The following is an 18,465-nucleotide window of genomic DNA, read 5'->3' on the forward strand; positions in this document are numbered from 1 at the left end:
CACAGCATGGGGCCTCCACGTCATCGCCCATCCTCCTCATGTGCCCTCCGGTCACTGCGGCTGAGGGTCCGTGGAGATGGCAGATGGTGCCCAAGGCCTTTCCACTGTGGCCGGCGGGAGGGCGGGGGCTGCAGGGTTCCTGCTGGTTCTGATTGGCTGCCGAGGCCAATCTTGATGCCAGAGATCAGGAGCCTGATGGGCAGGGACAGGGTGCCATGAGGACAGTGAAGCGGAGCACCCAGGCCAGAATGGGGTGCAGGGAATGCTTCCGGGAGTGGGGCGGTCCGTGCTGAGTCTCCAGGTTCTGGTGGTGGCAGGACCAGGAAAGGAGTATTCCAAACATCCAACACATTTTAAGGTGTTTGAAAGCGCAGCACTTAGGCAAAGGTGGGTGCGATGGATTAAAAGAAGTCCTGGGGAAAAGATGCAGCTGTAGAGGTGGGTAGAGCAGGTCAGATTCACAAAGAACGGACTGAGGGGTAGGATAGGCGGCCGGAGACTGGTGAGGGCGCCCTGCAGACATGTAGGCAGTGAGGGGTGATGGGCTCTGGGTGAGATAGTGGCAGTGAGAATGGAGAGATTTCAGAAGTCAACCGGACAAACCTTGACTCGGACATTGACTGAACATGGAGGGGCATAGAGGGAGGAATGACAGTTGATGCCATTGTGTGTGGCTTAGCGACTGGTGGGTAGTGTTGCCTTATTGAGATCCTGCAACCAGGAGGGAAGACAGGAGAGGATGAGCTGGGCTTTGGTTAAATGGGAAGGGCCTAGGAGGCACCTGGGGAGCCTCTCAGGAGGTCTGGAGCCCTGGGGGAAGGTCCAGCCCTGGGAGTAGAGGTGGGCTTCTCTGCAGATAGACAGAGGAGCCTCCTGAGTGCCAAGCTGCCTGGGCAACAGAAAGGGTAGCAGGAGGAGACAAACGAAGAGAGGTGCGTGGGTATGCAGCGCACCTTGGGAACCGGGGGTGGGGGCAGTGTCCTCGGTTTTCCTGTGCTGGTGGCCTTGGACTGGGGCCCTGAAGGATGCCTGGATGTGGGCAGGTAGAAGAGGGAAGTGAAAGGCATGCCAGACGTGGAGGTGGAGGCAGCTTGTCACCTTGGCTGAGGAAGGCTTCTTGGGAGAGCGACTACAGAGAGGGTGGTTGGGGCTCACGATTGTCCAAAGTGTTGAAAGTCGCACTAAAGAGTTAGGGCTCTTTCCCGTAGAGGAGGAAAGCCTGGCATGGTTTCAAGCACTAGAGAGACTCAGTCAGACCCGTGTTTATTAGAAAGCTCTTTTTGGCCTCACCGCCCAGGTATGTGTCCATGTGACACTGGTACTTAGTGGACAGAGTGCTGGTGGCTGTCCCTGCCCTCTCATGTTCCAATCCATGCAGCCTCTGCCCAGCCAGCTTCACTCAGTGGGGATTTATGAACAGAACTGGGCGGGCAGCTGTAGGGCCTGGGTTGTCCCTTCCCTTCACCATCCTGAGCCTGCTCAGCCTGGCTGTCACCCTGACAACTGCCTCAATGTTCTCCTGCCCCCATTCAGCTGCCACATGCTCCTGGCCTCCAGGCCATCTCATGGATCTGCCTCTGAGATGGCGGGGTGTTGTCTCAGCAAGCAAGCAGCCTTAGAGGGAAAGGGTACTCTTTGGGAAAACACTGTTTCCACTCTGGGAGTGCCCCTGCCACGTGGCCCCACTGCCCACTGCCCTGCACAACTGGCCATTGTTCACTGTTTAAAAAAGGTGACTTTGACTTAATGTAATACTTTCTGGACTGCTTACCATGTGCCAGACCCCAAGCAAAGCATGTTACATGTATTGTCTCATCTAATCCTCTTCAGTCTTATGATGTAGGTTTTCCTGTTGTACCCATTTCACAGATGAGGATACTGAGGCTCAGAGAGGTTAAGTAACACGCCTGTGGTCTCACATACAGCCACAGACTGTACATTTGGGATTTTTAATGCAGGTAGGTGGTTGAGGAGAAGTTCATCCTTTTAACTCATCACCCTACAATCACTTTCTGAGCAGAGCCTGGTCTTTGGCCTCTCCCTACAGCCCTCTGCGCCCCCCCCCAAAAAAAAAACAGTGGTGATGATGCCTCCCCTAGGTGTCCTTTGGGAGCTGTGGACCATCTCAGGGCATGAGGGGGATAGCTGGTGGTTGTGACCTGGGTGAGGATCCCAGCTTGGCCCCTTACTTGCTGTGTGTGTTCTGGGGCTCATCGCTTGCCCCCCTCAAACCTCAGTTTTCTTATCTGCAAAATGGGGGCCACTAGTCCCCACCTCTTGGCTATGAAAAGAAAATGAGATTAAGCTCTTAAGCACTTAGCATAGTGCCAGGCACACTGGAAGGACCCAGTAACAGTGGTCATCATCACTGCCCTCGTTGCCGCGACGTCGTTGCACTGCTGACCCAGAAGCCACCTGGCCAGGCCCGAACAGGTGCCAGTGACGCGCGCGCGTTTGTGTGTGGTGGAGCCCTAGGACACGGAGAGTGAATCACTGACCGCCAAAGCTCTGCATTATTGATGTCGTTATTCTCAGACTTTTAACGAGGGTCCGGGTGAGAGCCCATATATGGAAGGCGCGAGACAGCCTCCGCCGCAAAGCGCCTCCGGGATCCGGAGTTGCCATGGAGTCCCAGGGGCGGCCTGGATGCCGACGCCGGCAGCGGTGCGCAGAGCGCGGCCCCCGAGCAGGCCCTGGGTCTGCAGCCTGATCCTTGGCCGTGCCAGGTTCTGCCTTTGCGCGGTCCCTTGACCGCCCCTTTGGGACCCTGGGGCGGAGGGGGGAGAAATAAACTGGTTGGAACTGGGGCAGGCGTCCTTGGGAGAGTGGCGTGTGCGTTCGGTGCCTGCTGCAGGGATTCAGCCCCCAGCGATTCCAAAGAGCGGACGCGCAGCGGGACCGAGGGGGCCTGAAATCGAGCCCCACCGCTCACCGAGCCGTGTGCCCTGCGCGCTCCTGCATCCGTGGGGCGAGCCAGGCAGCCCGGGCCGCACCACCAGATGCGCCGCAGCTAAGCAGTGAGCCCTGGAGAGGAGGAGCCGGACCTCGGAGGGACGGGTCCAGACGGGTCCAGACGGGCCCTACGACGCGCCTGCCTCTCCCCAGTTTTCCCGGCCTTTTCCAGCCGGCCCGGCCCGGTGGGGCGGGGCGCGGGGCGGGCCCGGGAGGAGCACGGGGAGGAGCCCGGGCTGCGGCGGCGGCCGCGTCAGAGCGGTGCTCCAGCAGCCCCGCGGCTCAGACCCGGCCGAAGCGCCGCTGAGGACGCGGGCAGGAACCTACACGGACACGAGCGCTGCGCGGGAGGCTCCTCTCGCGGGCCGGGGCTGCGCGACCATGGCCAACAAGGATGCTGGCGGCAGCGACACGGGGTCTCGAGGTGAGTGCAGAGCGCCGGTCCTGCGGCTGCGGCGGGGCGGGCCGGGGAGGGATGAGGCGCGCTCGGCCCAGCGGCCCGCAGCTCTCTCACGGGCCGCGGGAAAGTGGGCGCTCCCGCCCCATTCTGCTCAATCGGTGGGGCCGAGGTCAGCGCCGCGGTGGGGCCAGGGGTCCAGGGGGCCGGAGGCGGCCCACCGGTCACGTGCTCCGTTCCAGGCTGGGGTGCGGACACTGCGGCGGGGACCGTAACCTCCGCCCGGGCACACTGGCCGTCCCCGCCGCGGGGTGGCGCCCCTTGCGGGGCCGGGTGCGAGCCCGGGTGAGAACCGTCCGGCATGTCCATCCCCTGCACGCTGTGAGGGGACGCCAGCGCTTACCCGATAAAGGGCTGGCCGCGGGATGGCCGGGCATCCCCAGGGGCTCATTTTCGTGTTCAGCGAGGACAAGGTGGGAGCCCAGGGGGAAATCGGAGATTTGGACCTGTCCCTTCCCTCACCCCGCGGAGATCGGTCCTATGCGTCCGGAACGGGGGCTGCACTCCGGTCCCAACTGCATCCTACTCCCCTCCACGCCTGCCCTCAGGGATTCTCTGGGCTGAGGAGGGGCACCGCGGCGGTGGCTCAGCTGTCCCCGCTTTGCCCCGGCGAGGGTGGGGAGGAAGGCAACACCCAGTGCACAGGACAGATACTCACATTTTGCATTGTGGCAGGGCGGCTTTCTCTGGGGCGCGTGGTTAGGGCTCAGATGGGACGGGGGAGGGGTAAGGAGGGAGAGAAGACCCAGGAGCGGGGCGGGGGGGGGGCGGGGGGGGACTGGAGGAGCAGCTCCTGGAGCCCCGGGCTATAAAATCACGGCTTCGCCAGCAAACGGACGGGCTGGGCTGGACAGGATTGTGGGTCCCAAGTGGAGAAAGTTGGGTGCGCGGAGGCGCCGTGCGACCCTGTTCTTCAGGGCTGTGGCAGGGGCACCGGCTGGAGGTGCGTGGCCCCGCGGCTTCCCCAAGAGCAACAATTCCAGCGGCCTAGCGAGGATAAAATGAAAATGCCCGGGACCCCGGGACCTAAGGGAAATGCATCCAGGAAAGGAGCTCTCGGCTTTTCGGAGACCCCAAAGCTGGGGAAACTGAGTCAGGTGGCTGCACAGCCACCACGGGCTGTGTGATCGCAGACCTGCTGTCTGTGGCCACCGCCCCCGCCCTCTGCCGAGCTCCAGAGGCACCTGCCCCCTCCCCAGCCCATTGTTCCTGCGGATCTGGGAGGTGCCGCCCCACAGGGCACTGCAGTGGTGGGGGAGTGCAGAGGGAGGGGCAGATCCTGGGAGCAAGCGTGGAGGGCCCAGGCCCAGAGCCCAGGTGGTGTTCAAACGTCCCCAAACTGCCCCCATCCCCTGTCCTTCCCCAGCAGGCAAACACTGGCAGTGGGCTGGAGGCCGTCTTTGTCTGCACATCAGTCAGCAACTGGATTGGTTCATTTTTCCCACCCCTTTCCTTTAAATTGGAAGAAAAAAAAATAGGATGACAGGGAGAAGCAGCTGAATTGCCAAGAGCTGCTAAAGCTTTAAGTTAGTGAACCAGTTTCTTGCCTCTCATGCTGGGATAAATGGTGAGTGGCTGTATCAAATGCAAGGGTGGACATAGGATTTGTCAGATCAGAAGAGTGAGCAGGGATGTGCACCCCACACATATCATTTTGTCTCGTAAAATGGAAATCAGCAGCCTTATTGCACACACACACACACACACACACACACACACACACACACACGGGCACTCACTGCGTGGTTGTCTTCCTCAGGGCTGGGAGAGCTCGCCATCCAGGATGAGGTACACATGCTGGGGGTGGTGAACCTCCTGCCACCTTCCCCTGTGCCTGTTTTAGTGTTTCTTCAATTCCAGTCATTGGCAGTTCAAGGCAGCCTGTGAGAAATCCTAGCATGTGGACTTGGGACACAGAGCAGGCAACTGACTGCTTCTCTGTGGGCTCCCATCTCTTCAAGTATAAATGGGAGATACTAATAGTATCTCATAGGTACAGAGCCTGCTCACCCACCGCCTAACATCTGTTTCTGAGGTTTCCTCATTGTGTATTCTGTGCTGGAGAGATGAACATGAAGTATTTTATTTTTAAATCTCACAATAATTGTGTTAGCGGCATTCCCCTCTTGCTGGGTAGGAAATCTGAATGTAGGTTGAATGACCCATCCAAGGTCACACATCGAGGAAGTATTGATTCGGACCCGCCATCTGAGTCCAGGGCTCCAACTTTTCACCTCCATGGGTGTGGCCCGTGATTACCATTCTGTTAGGGACATAAAAATGGTTCTTCTTCACGGGATTATTTCAAGGGTGCCATTGATGCAAAAGGATGAGGGCCACAGGTGTCCAGCTTTGTTGGGACTTGTGAGCAGTGGGAGCCCTGAGTGCGGGGGGTGCCAGGAAGGCTGGCCATAAATTTTTTCCCAACAAATCAAGTGAGGGTGGGGTGGGGAGTGGGTGGAGGTACCCACTAAACAAGAATGGTGGAAAGTTGGTAGTTGTTGAAGGTGGGTGATGAGTACAAAGCAATTCCATTACTATTTCATTTGCTTTGTATATGCTTGCAAATGTCTTTAATAGAACATTTAAATTAGTTCATTTATAATGTCAGAAGGGCCACCCTTTAATCGTTGGAGCTTTGAACAGCAAAGGCTGAGATGACCTTCAGTCCTGCCCCACCAAGACCTGCACTGGTTGACTCAGAGCCCTAGAAGGATGAGATGAACTTGGAGGGGGTGGGGCAGGTTTGGCTGGCTCCTGTGGTGACCCAGTCAGGGGAGGTGTAGGCAGTGGAAACCTAGTAATTTGTTCCAGGATAGGTGGGGGCAGGGTAAGGAGAGGAACAGCAGGCAGGGGGTTTTACCTGGGTTGGGGGTACCTCTGGAGGCATTGCTTTAGACTTTTGAGATGGGATTCTTACCGCCCTGGTAGTTAATCATAGTAAAAATAAACATTGTAAACACAGATTTATTGAGGACTTAGTTGATGCTGAAATCTGTATCTCAGTTAGCCCTGACCACATTTGTTACTGAATGAATGACTCATGAGGGGAGCCCTGTTACCCGCATTTCACCGAAGAGAAATCTTTCAGACCAGCGCGACACAGCTGGAAATGGGCTGAGCGAGGGTTAGGAGGTGGTCAAGCTGTACAGCCTCTCCTGGCATGTGCTTAGCATGTCGTAGGCCCTCAGGGAATTTTATTCAGTGAATGAATGAAGGCATGACTCATCAATTGTGGCTGCCCCATTTCCCTATGGCCACCAAGCTACTGATGGAAGCGAAAGGGTGCTGGTTGTGGCTTCCCAAGGAGCCAAGCCAAAGTTGAAGTGATGCTTTGGGTATCACTGGTTAGGACTCTGGCCATGGGGTCCACTTCCGTGTCCATATCTGCCTCTGCAGCTGTGTCCCCTGCCACTGTATGGTCCCTAGCATGCCACGTGCGTGTTTCCCACACAGCGTCTTGTGTTTCCCAGAGCCCTGTGGTCTCCTGTGGCCCTCATGCACGGCCCCCTACCAGGAGTTTCCTATCTCTAACAAAGTGCTACTCAGCCTTCAAAACTCAGTTCAGGTATCACTTCTCAGGAAGTGTTCTTGGAGTCATCCATCTGAGCAAGATCCCGACTGTGTGCTCCCAAAGACTCCGGTACTAAGCATTGGTAATTTGCCCGATGTTCCCATTTTATATGCGCGTATCCCATTGACACCTCCAGCAACCTTTTGAGGTGGGTGATATGTTACCCCATTTTGCCAATGAGGCAGTTGATGCCTTTGAGAAATTGGTAACTTGCCCAGCCAAAGCATCAAACCACCCAGCCAATTAATGCTGGAGTTGGTATATGAATCGGTCATGGAGCCTAAAAGCTTCTGCTCTTTCTCTTAACGCCTTTTTTTCCAACAAGGGCAGGGACTGTGTCTTTGATTGCCATGCTCTTAGTAAAGGCACATTGTAGGTGCCCAGTAAATATACCCTGTTGTGTGTTGAGTGGCTATCAGGCAGGAAGCCATGAGGCAGCACAGCAGTGGGGAATGGCATTCGCACCCTGCCCCCTCCACAGTGGAGTGGCGCTTCTAGAAGCGCAGATGCTCGGGAGTGGGAGGAAGCATCAGGGGGGTGCGGCTATGGCTCAGTCAATCCCTGAAGAGCGGCCAACGAGGCTTTGAGTGACGACTCAATCTTGTGGGGGCGAAGTGCTCTCTCGTGGCGTAAATAGGCCTCTTTGGTAAGGGAGGAAGCTTCTCTATGCTCACTGTGCATAATTAGGATGGCAGGGAGGAACCAGGGGCCTTAATGAATGAGCGGCACATGGGAGGGAGCCAGCGCCTCCCACCTGAGGCACATCGGGTCTGGGCATCGCCAGGAAAGCATGGTGAGCCAGGGAGCCGCCCCAGAAGTGCGCGCACTGCTCTGGAATGAACCCGGCCCCACCGCAGTGGGTTCGGCAAATCCTCGCTCTATTCTTTTTATTGCAGACGACCCCCAAGTGCAGTGGGGTCGAGGTGCAGAGTGGATTTGGAGCCCAAAGACTGCGTGTCAGCTCCAGCTAAGCTTTCCTTTCTTGGTCGGTGCAAGGGTGCATGATGCCTGCCTAGGTCTATTGTGGGAACAGTGGAGAGAATGGATGGGCAGGAAACGTGGTTTTTTTTCTTTTTTAATTTATGGAGTTCTTTCCCCGTAGGAGGAAGGGAGAGGTGGCCTTCCTGCCTCTGCCCCCCAGATGCCCACCAGGATTGCCCTTGCTCCGAGTGGTTGGTGGCAGGTCCAGCTGGTCTGCTTTCTTTGGGGGCTTTAGGAGGAGAGCAGATTCTGCTCTGATTTTTCTGACTTGGGGCTACGTGAGGAATATGTATGTTAGGTCCTGATGCCTTTAGACCTTTAGTGAACTCCTCTTTCCTGGCAAAAACAGAGCCAGCCCCCTCCAGTGCCTTTACCCCATCTCTGCAGATTTCACTGGTGAGAAGCAAGAATGATGGCAGCTGTGGGCTGGGCCTGGAGCATGTGATGTCAGATGTTACACGTTTTGGCCACTGGTTTTAGTTATGACAGTGGTTCTCAATCCTGGCCGCTTCTTAGCATCCCCTGGAGAGTTTTTTTAAAAGTCCTGATGTCCAGGCCTTGTCCCAGAACTATTACATCAGGATGTCTCGGAGTGAGCAGCCAAGTTTGAAAATCTGTGAGTTACCACATATCTGGATTTCAGACTTGGGACCTTAGCACATGGGGTTGTAGGGCAGGGTGCAGCAGACAGCTTACTCCTTGGTGCTGGATTGAGTCAGCAAAGAGTTCTTAAAAGCCTCGCCTGTAGCATCTCACTTAATCTTCATAAACACTCCATGAAGTGCGTGATTCTTTTGCAGGGGGAAACTGAGCCTCAGAGGAATTAAGTGCACTCCTCAGGGTGACATAGCTCCTGGGGGTGACGCTAGAACAGAGCTCAGGGCTGTCAGGGAAGCTTCCACAGGCACAGCCTGTCCTCAGGTAACTGTTCCTCTATCTTCAGCCATGTGGGGGTTCACCTTCCACGATATGTAGCTATCAGCCATACCATGATTTATTGATTATTTTAAAAATTATCTACTGGTTGTTTTTTTTAAAATGCATTTATTTTAAGAGTCTTTTTCATATGTCAATTCCATAAATAGAAAACCTGTGTCACTTGCCACAAACAGAAGGTAACCACAGCAAAAATGCACGGCAAGCCAAACAAGGTTAGTACACTTTATTGTTGCCTGGGGCAGGCTCTGTACTAGGTACAGAAGGAGACAAGAGAGAGTTTTAGCAGAGGTCAAGGACACAGGAGCACCAGGCTGAAATCAGGCTCCAAGGGGACTTAAAAGGAAGGGGAAAGCTTTAGGAATCACCTGTGGGGAGGTCCTTATAATTCTCCTTCCCAGACCTCCTGGCATGAGGCCCTCTAGACAAATGGGGCCTGGGAACATGTGTTTAACAAAGTGCACCAAAGTGAGTCTTTAAATCCGGTGAGAACTTGTGTCTGGTCCATGAACCACCACAGTGGTCTCTGGCCTGCCAGGAGAATGGGACCCTTTTTCAGCGGAGCCCTGCACTAAAATGTGCTGCTTTAGGTTGGTCAGGTGGGGAAGGAGAATATTCCAGTGGGATTTCACAGGGGCAGTCACCTTAGATTCCAATCCTGGCTTTACCACTTACCAGCCATGGGATTCTGGGCAAGTTACTTAGCCAACCCCCCACCTCAGTTTCCTTATCTGTAAAGTGGGAATAATCATGGTACCCATTTCTGAGTACATTTGATTTACTCCCATAACCTCTGCTAAGTGCTGAGTACACTTCCTGACTCATTTGCTTTTATCTGCTGTTATTATTTACGATGACGAATCCAGTGGACGTAGGTAGGGCAGTTATCAGCAGCTGCATTTCATCCAGGAGGCTCCCAGGGCAGAAAGGCTGGCCCACGGTCCCACAGCAACGAAGGAGCAGACCTCAGCCTGAGCCTCAGGCCATGCCACATTCCTGTCTCGCAGGTCCAGAACTTCGGCGGAGAGCTGGATGTTTCAGGCTGTTGGCCCCGTTTGACTCCCAGTTGGTTCTTTGCCAAGGCTCTGAGCTTCTGGCTGAGATTCCTGACTGGGACACCAGTGGGGTTCAAGGTCTCTTTACTTCCCTGGACTCTACCCAGGGCTGTCAGACCTCTGCCTTTAGATGGACTCCTAGTTCACCGAGCATCAGACAGGCTCCACTCACTGTGCTGAGACCCCAGATCTGCAGTTTTGCAGATGCTTCTCTGAGTTCTGCCAGGACCACCCCCCCTCTTCTAGCCTTGCCCATGACCTGGCAGCTGTGATATCAGGTGAGGCTGACGGCTGCTCCACAGTACCCTTTCCAGGGAGCCCCGAGCCACAGAGTATAGGCCTCGGTTTTACTCCCCTTATCTTTAGGGTGGCCATGCGTCCTGGCTTGCTGGGACAGTTCTGGTGTATGCCTCTTGTCTCGGGGAGGTGAAAGTATTGGTAGTGACTCCTTTCACTTGCTAAGTATCCCAGTTGGGAAGATAAACTATATGGTTGTGCTATTTATCTCTGTCCTCTTCTCAGCCATCTGGGATGTGGGACGAGGGAGGCAGTAAGGTGTGTGGTTAAACCCTGGCTTTAGGCTCAGACACTTTTGGGTTCAGATGTGTTTAATGTCTGGGTGTAACATCGCTATGCCTCAATTTCTTCTGCTGTAAACAAAGATGATTAAAAATCCCGCTCCACTGGGGCACGGTGAGAATTAAGTGGGGGAATATATGTCAGGTGCTAAGCAGGAGCCTGGTGCACGGAGGGTGCTCAGTTAGTGGCTGTAATTGGTCACTGTCATTGTTGGTTTGATTTGGGAGACATAGGGGTTAAATGTGGGATGTGGAGCCAGACGGCCTGGGTTCAACTCTGGGCTGTGTCATTAGCTTGCTCTATGGTCCTGGCAAGTTACTTTACTTCCTAAAGGCTTGGTTTTTCTCATCTGTAAAATATGGATTATAATAGTCTTCTTCATATGTTTTTGTGAGGATTAAATGAAGTTGATACAAGAAAAGCACTTAGAACAGGGCTGGCCACAGAGTAGACACAGAATTAATGTTATTATTATTAGTTGTTGATGTTATTATAAATAACAGTGCTAAGCTACAGTTTTGCAGACAGGAGGAACTATCCAGGATGTTCGTTTCTTGTTGCCGTCATAAAACTACCACAAACTCAGTGGCACAAAACAGCATCAATTCATTCTTTTAGTCTGGAGGTTGGAAGTCCATACTGGGCCTAACTGAGTTAAAAACCAAGGTGTGGGCAGAGCTGCGTTCCTTCTGGAAGGAAGCTCTGGGGAGAACCTGTGTCCTCACATTTTCCAGCTTCTGGAGGTCACCCGTGTTCCTTGGCTTGTGGCCCCTTCTTCCATTTTTAAAGTGTATCCCTCCAGCTTCTGCTCCCATTATGGCTTCCCCTTTCTGACTCTGCCCTCCTGCCTCCCTCTTGTAAGGACTTGTGTAAGCCACTCTTATGAGGCCCACCTGGACCATCAGAATTATCTCCCCATCTCCAGCTCCTTAATTTAATTACACCTGCAAAGTCCCGTTTGCCATGTCAAGTAACGTACTCACAGGTTCCGGAGATTAGGCCACAGGCATATTTGGGGGGCTGTTATTCAGCCTACCATAGCCAGAAACATTGGGGGTGTCTTGCCTGGATTTAGGAATGTTAGTTAGAGAGCCTTCCGTCTCCCCAGGAACAGTCTGAATGCTGGGAACTGTTCCTCCTCCATACTTTACATGAGTTGGGTTCCTCTTGAGTCTGCTGCGTGGTGCCTTCTTGGAGTTGGGGTTGTTGGTCAGCCCTTGACTTTTACATAATCCTGATCGGGTCCTTGGAGACCCTGCTGCTTTCAGGGCCATCTTAGCCCCCCCTCAGGGTCGTATGGAATCACTGAGACCTAAATAAAAGGTTCATTGTCTCCCAAGTGCTATTAAATTATTAAAGAATTAGTGAAATGTCTACAAAATGTCACTTTCTATTTGCTTTTGCAATGTAACAAACCATCCCTCAAATGTAACGGCTTAAGAGAGTAGCTGTGGTGTTTGCTCGGGATTCTGGGGATAGGTAGGTTTCCGCTGGGTGGCTCTTCTGCTTGTTGTGCCTGAGGTGACTCCTGGGACTGCAGTTATGTGATGGTTGGGCTGGACTGGAGAGTCCTGGTATCATCACTCGTAGCTGTGCGGGTGGATGCTGGCTGTCTGTGGCCTACTTTCTCCACGGGGTCCTTTGTCCTCAAGGAGCCTAGCTCAGGCTTCTTTACGTGGTGGTCTCAGGCCATCAAGAGGAGAAGGGAAGCTGCAGGGCCCCTTGAGGCCTTTCTCAGAAGTCGCACGATATCACTTCTGCGGCCTTCTTGTGGTGAAAGCAACCCCACAGCCAGCCCAGATATAGACTCCACTGCCTCAGCGGAGGTGCTGCGAAGAATTTATGACTATGTTTAATCTCACAGCTTGGCTAAAATGTACCAATGTTAAAAGATTGTGTTACGTTTTGAAACAACCTGTAGGTTAGATTTTTCTCACTTCTTAAGATTTTCTGTGAGCGTGTAATGTCAAGAAACTAGCCCGTTGTAAATCAGATGTTACTCATAGTCAAATTATCTTAAAAGCAACTTCCAGTTATCTTGCACCTAAAATGGTTTGTTTGTTGCTCTGCAGCATGTGTTTGTATGGTTGGTAAGTGGGGGAACGGGGTTGGTGTACATGGAAGTTGTGTCGGCTCATTGGCAGATTTTCCCAGTGTGTTTGTTTTGATAGATCAGGACACACTTTCTCATGATGAAACAGCAATAGGTGAGGAACTGAGAAAAAAGCTGAAAATCTATAGATGCACCTTTCTCCCCTTAAGTCTATGGGGAGCCCCACGGGGCAGATAAAGGAGCTGAAGGCATTGCCCCTAGAAGAAAACCCCCTGGGTGGGGCTCTTCATTTTGAGGGGAATGGTCTCTGGGAGAGGTGAGTGCCTGAGGCCCTTCACCTCCGAGGAGGAGCCTGGCAGGGCTTATGATGTCAGATCTTACTAGAGCCACTGCTGTTTCTGGAAAGGCTCAGGGTGACAAGTTCCGTAGGTGTTGAGTGATATGCACCAACCCCATTTTCCCCATAAATCCTATTTTTTTAGGGCATGATTTTACAGAACGTGAAGAGTTTCAGGAAAATGCACCGCATGACAGCAGAGATGCCTGTGTTTCTGTTTGCTGTAAGACGAGTGTCCATTTAAAAATGTTTGTGCCGTTGCAACGTGGGGCCATCAGTCAGGAAGAGCCTCCGGTCACTGCTCTTACCTTCCCCTCAGTTCTGAGTATATGAACTGAACTTTTGAGACTGTTGTGCTTCCCAGGGGTTGAGCGTGTTTTTGGGGAGTTTTGCCGATTACGTTCCAATTTTACTGTCAGAAACGGAGACTCTGGGAAGGTAGTAAGTTCTGTAGGATAGATCCCCTGTTCCATCAACCCCCTGAGCACCCCAGAATCTCAGAGGGAAGTAAGTGGGTTTTGCCAATGTCCTTTGTTTCCCATAAACTGGAAAAAAGTGATCCCCTGTGCTGCCTTCTGTTCAATGTAAATCAGACCCTGTGATCTTGTTGGTTTCTCTGTGACTGGGAACAGTGGTTCTGTACGCAGACTCCTGGTTCCTGTTTGGGACACTGAAGATGTAGGTGTTAGGGTTCCAGCCTGCTGCCTCGGAGGCCACCGGCTGGCCTCTGTTTGTTTGTGCCCCAGGTTTCTGTGGGCTAAAGGTTAAATGCCTCTGCTCACTTCCTTCCTTTCTTTTCCTTGTCTTACTGTCCTTGAGGGGCCTCTGTCCTGGCTGGGACAGGAAACTGTTTCAGCACAAGTATCAGGAGTCCTGTTCCCAGAGCAGAAAGCTGTTGAGAAAACAGAGCTCGTAGGTGGCATCTACAGCCAGGTGGAACCTGGGTCGTCACAGGTCTGGGTTGGGCCTACCCTCTCATTTTATAGATGGGCAAACTGAGGTCAGGGAAGAGAAGAGGCTGCCCGCAGACACTTGGCAAAGCCAGGGTAAGAGTCCATGTTGGCTGACTCCCTCTGCATGCTTCTCTGCTGGGCCCAGAGATGGCCTCCAAGTCCTTCCCAACACAGCAGTCCAGCCGGCCACTCTGCATCAGCCCGAGGTGGCACATGGATCTGAGCGTCTTTCCCATGAACACATTAATGCCTTGTCTCTCCCTGCAGGAGTGACATTTTGAAAGAGTGTTTGAAGAAGTAATGCTAACCTCAGAGGAAGGAGATACCACATCTAATTGCTGTGAATGAGAGCGTCCTTAGCGGTAGAACCCAGGCACAAGCTTTTCTCTTCTGCTTTCTTACGTCTTCTGACTTCAGTTGACATTGGTGGTTGCCCATCTTTTGTGCCCTGGCCCTTGGCAGACATAACCAAACCTTTGCTAGCTAGAGGAAGCCCCAAAGGCGATTTTATAGTGAGGATTGTGGGGTAGTTTCTGGAACTTGGGCCTGCCGCTTGGTCTAGGAGGGAGTGCCGGGAGCCTGGCGTTCTCTCTGCACCTCCCCCAGCCTCTTACTCACTGGAGAAGCCACAAGAGTGGGAAACTGAGGCTCCCTCACCCACAGCCCAGGAGAGCGTCACCTGTGAGGAAGACTGTCTGGGACCATCTGGTCCGTTCAGCCTTCACATGACTGAACTGCAGGCATTGGCCCCAGGTTGGAAAATCCCAAATTGCAGAGTTCTATGCCAATAAGTGGTTGTTATTTTAAGCCACTATATTTTGAAGTTCAACATATTTTTTTTCTTCATAGTAGATAATGGATCTAGTCTTATTTTCCTTTCTTTTATGAATCGACTATAATCGCAGGAGATAGATTTAATAAAAAAAAAAAAGTTTACTGTCTGTCCCTGGCAAAATAAAAACTCGACAACACTATGTCAGGCCTAACAGTTTGCGGGGGATTTTAGTGCTGGGTAAATGGAGGTGCTGTGGAACCTCGGAACTAGTGGAGACCCGAGGGAGGAGATGCTCTGCGTATTTGTGTCTTTATCAGCCGTTAGCACTTAGTGTGACTTCCCTGAGCAGAGGGAGACATGGTGAAAGCCAGGCGGTGCAGAGAGGGGCTTTCGGTGTTCTGTGAGCCAACCCCTTCATTTTCCAGATGAAGAAAGAGTCCCAGACAGGGGCAGTGACCTTAAGAACATGCAGTGACTTAGTGGCAGAGTAGGGTCATGCTGTCTCTCGGAGCGAGCTAAGGTCCTGCCTGTCTGGGTTGGGATGCGGGGGTGGGGGGAGGCTGAAGATAAGGCACATTGGGATGCAGCACTCAGCCGGGGTCTGGTGGTTTCAGGGGCTCAGGGGCACCCCTGGAAGGGACTTGGAAAGCAGGGGATTGTTTGCCCTGGGATGCCAAACTCTTGGGGGGCACTCACACAGAGTGGTGATCAGAGGTGCCAGAGACCCAGCAAAGACCTGATACAGCTTGCTGCGCCCTGTCAGACCTGTCGTGCGAGAGGCTGCTGGGTGTGTAGGTGTGTGTGCACACATAAGTAGGCGTGTGCATGCACACATAGGGAGAGAGGGAGAGGGAGCAACAGAGATGGAGGAGAAGGAGGGAGAGACAGAGACAGAGACAGAGACTGAGTGATGTTCGAAGCTTCTGGTAGGTCTTCCCTTGGGATTCAAACATGAACCTACAAACACTTGGCTGGTCACGGACCTGGGTTTGGCCCCAGCCCTGCACTCCTTGGCCCTTCCCCAAACATTCGATAGTGAGCTTCCCCAAGTGTCACATTCTGGGGGCCAGAGCCTGATGTTCTCTGAAAGGAAGACAAGCGGCAGGATGGATTTATCATGGAGCAGCAGGGATGTCAGGATGCACTTTGTCCGACTTATTTTTTGTGTCTCAACCTTGTGTGGTGAGTGAATGTTCATATGGAAAAACAGAGTTCCCACCGAGTTATGTGATGAAATGGGTACGTATTCCTGTAGAGTAAGGCCTTAAGACAGTGTACAGACATGCAGCTGGGGTCCTGTGAAGATTGCCCCTCAGAAATCTTAGTGTGTGTGGGAACAGGGGAGGGCAGGACCACTTCCTAATGTAATATTCACAATGAGGCTGAAATAAGTGGAGAAACACAAACTCAGAAGCCAAAACTTCAGTGACCGTGGTAGAGAGACGGCCCGGCTCATCCTGTGACTCACTGAGGAGAAGTCAGGGTTGTGTGTCTGAGGAGAGCAGCCCCTCACCTCCCGCTGCCAGCAGAGACTCTCTGTCACCACACCTCTGCCAGGCCCCTTGCTCACAACTGGTTTCTCCCTCAGAGAGAATTTGTAAATTGGTTTCCATCTGTGACTATGCTTACGACTCAAGGTGACTCTCCCTGCCCACCTCCTGGAACTCTCAGGGCCCAGAGCCCGTTAGGGGTCATATGGTCAGCACACTACCAGCTGTAGGCTTGTTCCCTTATTTGGCAACTGAGCACCAGGAATCTGACCCGACGTAAGTGATTAAAGGTGAGGGCAGTGCTGGTTGGAGAGGCTGGAGCCCAGTGATGGCGCCAGGTTCTAGGAGCCTCCAGAGAGGCCTGGGACCCAAGCAGAGCAGTCCCCACCCTGCAGGGCAGCAGGATTTCTGTCTCAGCACCGAAGATGGCCCACTGCAGGCAGGGGACATTTGGGAAAATTGGGAGGATTGAGTATTGAATCAGAAGCAACACCCATGAAATATACCTCCTCTCCTGGGTCTGGAGGAGGCTGAGGAGCCAAAGCAGCTCGAGACCCCCTTCCAGGCAGGGCCCTGACCACGCTCTGTCTGGAGGCAGCGTGGGATTGTGGGATGAGCTTAAGCCCTGGGCTGGCGTCTCAGCTCCTTGGTGTACTCGCTGTGAGGCCTTGGGCCGGCCGGGAAACCTCCCTGAGCTTCTGTCGCCTCGTCTATAGGACAGAGCTGAGAAATAAAGCCTACTCCACGGAGTTGCTGGGCGCTGGGGGATTGGTTGGGCAGGGAGTTGGCCCCAGGGTGAGGGGGGCATGTGACCACTGGGAGCTGATGAAGGCTGGGGGTCCTGGTGCAGGAACAGGAGCAGGCAAGGACCTTGGGCAGGACCAGCACTGGCCGGGCAGCAGGGCACCCTGGGAGGCCGCAGGAAGCTGTGGGGGAAAGCCAACCTCATCCCCGCTCACCTCACCCTGCCCAGCCATCTCCACTGGCCCCATGCCGTCCTGGGCAGGTGCTGGGTTAAAGGATGACTTTGGTTGCCATGACAAAAGCATTACACATTCATCATGGAAAATACAATCCAAAGGAAGAACTGAGGAAACAGCCAGGACCCCACACCCAGCCCCTGTTAACCCGTTGGTGTTCAGCCTTGCAGACTTGCCGTGCATAACGAGACAAAGCGGACAGATGGGCTTTCACAGCACCCGGCACCGAGGGGGACAGGGTATTATCTTCCTTTTAGAGATGAGGACACAGAGGCTCGGAATGTTATGGTTCGTGAGACAGAGTGGGCAGTGGACGTGATGGTTTCTGAGTATGAAGTGTGTGTTCTTCAAAAGTCTTGTCCTAGATAATTTCTGTCACACTTCCTTGCATGCTTTGCCCCCAGCCACAAGGAAGCCACTCCCGAAGACCCCTTGAGCCCTGACACCAAACATCTGGGGAGCAAAATGGGTTGGTTGCTCCCCAGGTGCAGAGCTGTGCACGGGCAGGTAGGGGACCTTGACAATAGCCCTAGCTGTCTCTTCATAGAGCTCAAGGCCAGAGCTGCCTGAGGGGCTCGGCTTAGGGCCTCCCAGCCATGATGGTTCAGAGCTCTGCTGGAACCTGGACACCAGGAAGCCCAGATACTGGGGTGTGTGGTCAGGGGCCTCAGGTGGGCATCCAGCAAGATGGCAGATGGGCCTGGAAGCCCCCGACCTTCTCTTTGGAGGTGCCTTGGTGGTGGGAGGGCCTAAGGAGCAGGGCCTCTGGTCCCATCTGGAATGTGTGCTCACAGCAGGCGGAGGCCTCAGTGCAGCGGCCTCCGTGGTCTCCCCCCAGGAGCTGTTGGTCCCTTCTCACAGCAGCAGCTTTGCTTCCTTCTAGCAGGTTTGCCACGGTGTCACTTACCCTGCAAAGAGCAGAGCTGGGGTTCTGCTGGAGACAGGCTGCTGCTCGCTGGTGGGCATGGCGGGGTGGGTGGGAGGGGGACGGGGTCTTTGGTGGCCTTCGGGGGCAGGCGGAACAGGGCTTGGGAGTCAGACTTGGATTCAAATTTGCTTTGCTTTCTGCCAGCTGCAAGAGGGATGGTATCTCTCCTTCCGCCTTCGTTTCTTTTAAAGCAGGGTGATGGTGCACAGTGGGTATGAGCATTAAGTGAGAGGGTGCTGGCAAAGCCATACCCGGGATGTGACATCTATGACCCCGATTACAGGAGCCCTTCTTGTTTAATTATTATTATTATTATTGTTGGTATAATTTGCATGCAGTAAAGCCTAGGAATGTTAAGTGTACAGCTCGATGGAGTTTTACGTATGTATATAGTCATGTGCGGTAAGCTGAATAA

At 53.6% G+C, this 18,465-nt stretch overlaps 1 protein-coding gene across 6 annotated transcripts in view; it reads left to right on the plus strand.

Annotated features, from left to right (window-relative positions):
- The window catches only part of HSPA12A (heat shock protein family A (Hsp70) member 12A), a 143,736-nt gene that overhangs the window by 80,228 nt on the left and 45,043 nt on the right, over positions 1-18,465 (plus strand). Inside the window, exon 1 of one of the 6 annotated variants that reach the window (XM_074338991.1) lies at positions 2,656-3,376. The exons of 4 other annotated variants lie outside the window; for them this stretch is intronic. In XM_074338991.1, coding sequence (XP_074195092.1) covers positions 3,334-3,376 — 43 coding nt within the window. In that variant the 5' untranslated portion in view covers positions 2,656-3,333. Of the gene's footprint in view, positions 1-2,655; positions 3,377-18,465 lie in introns of those variants that run through there. One more of the 6 variants, XM_019725247.2, reaches the window with a different exon arrangement.

The sequence above is a fragment of the Rhinolophus sinicus genome, linkage group LG07 (assembly GCF_036562045.2).
Source record: "Rhinolophus sinicus isolate RSC01 linkage group LG07, ASM3656204v1, whole genome shotgun sequence".
NCBI classification, from domain to species: Eukaryota; Metazoa; Chordata; class Mammalia; order Chiroptera; family Rhinolophidae; genus Rhinolophus; species Rhinolophus sinicus.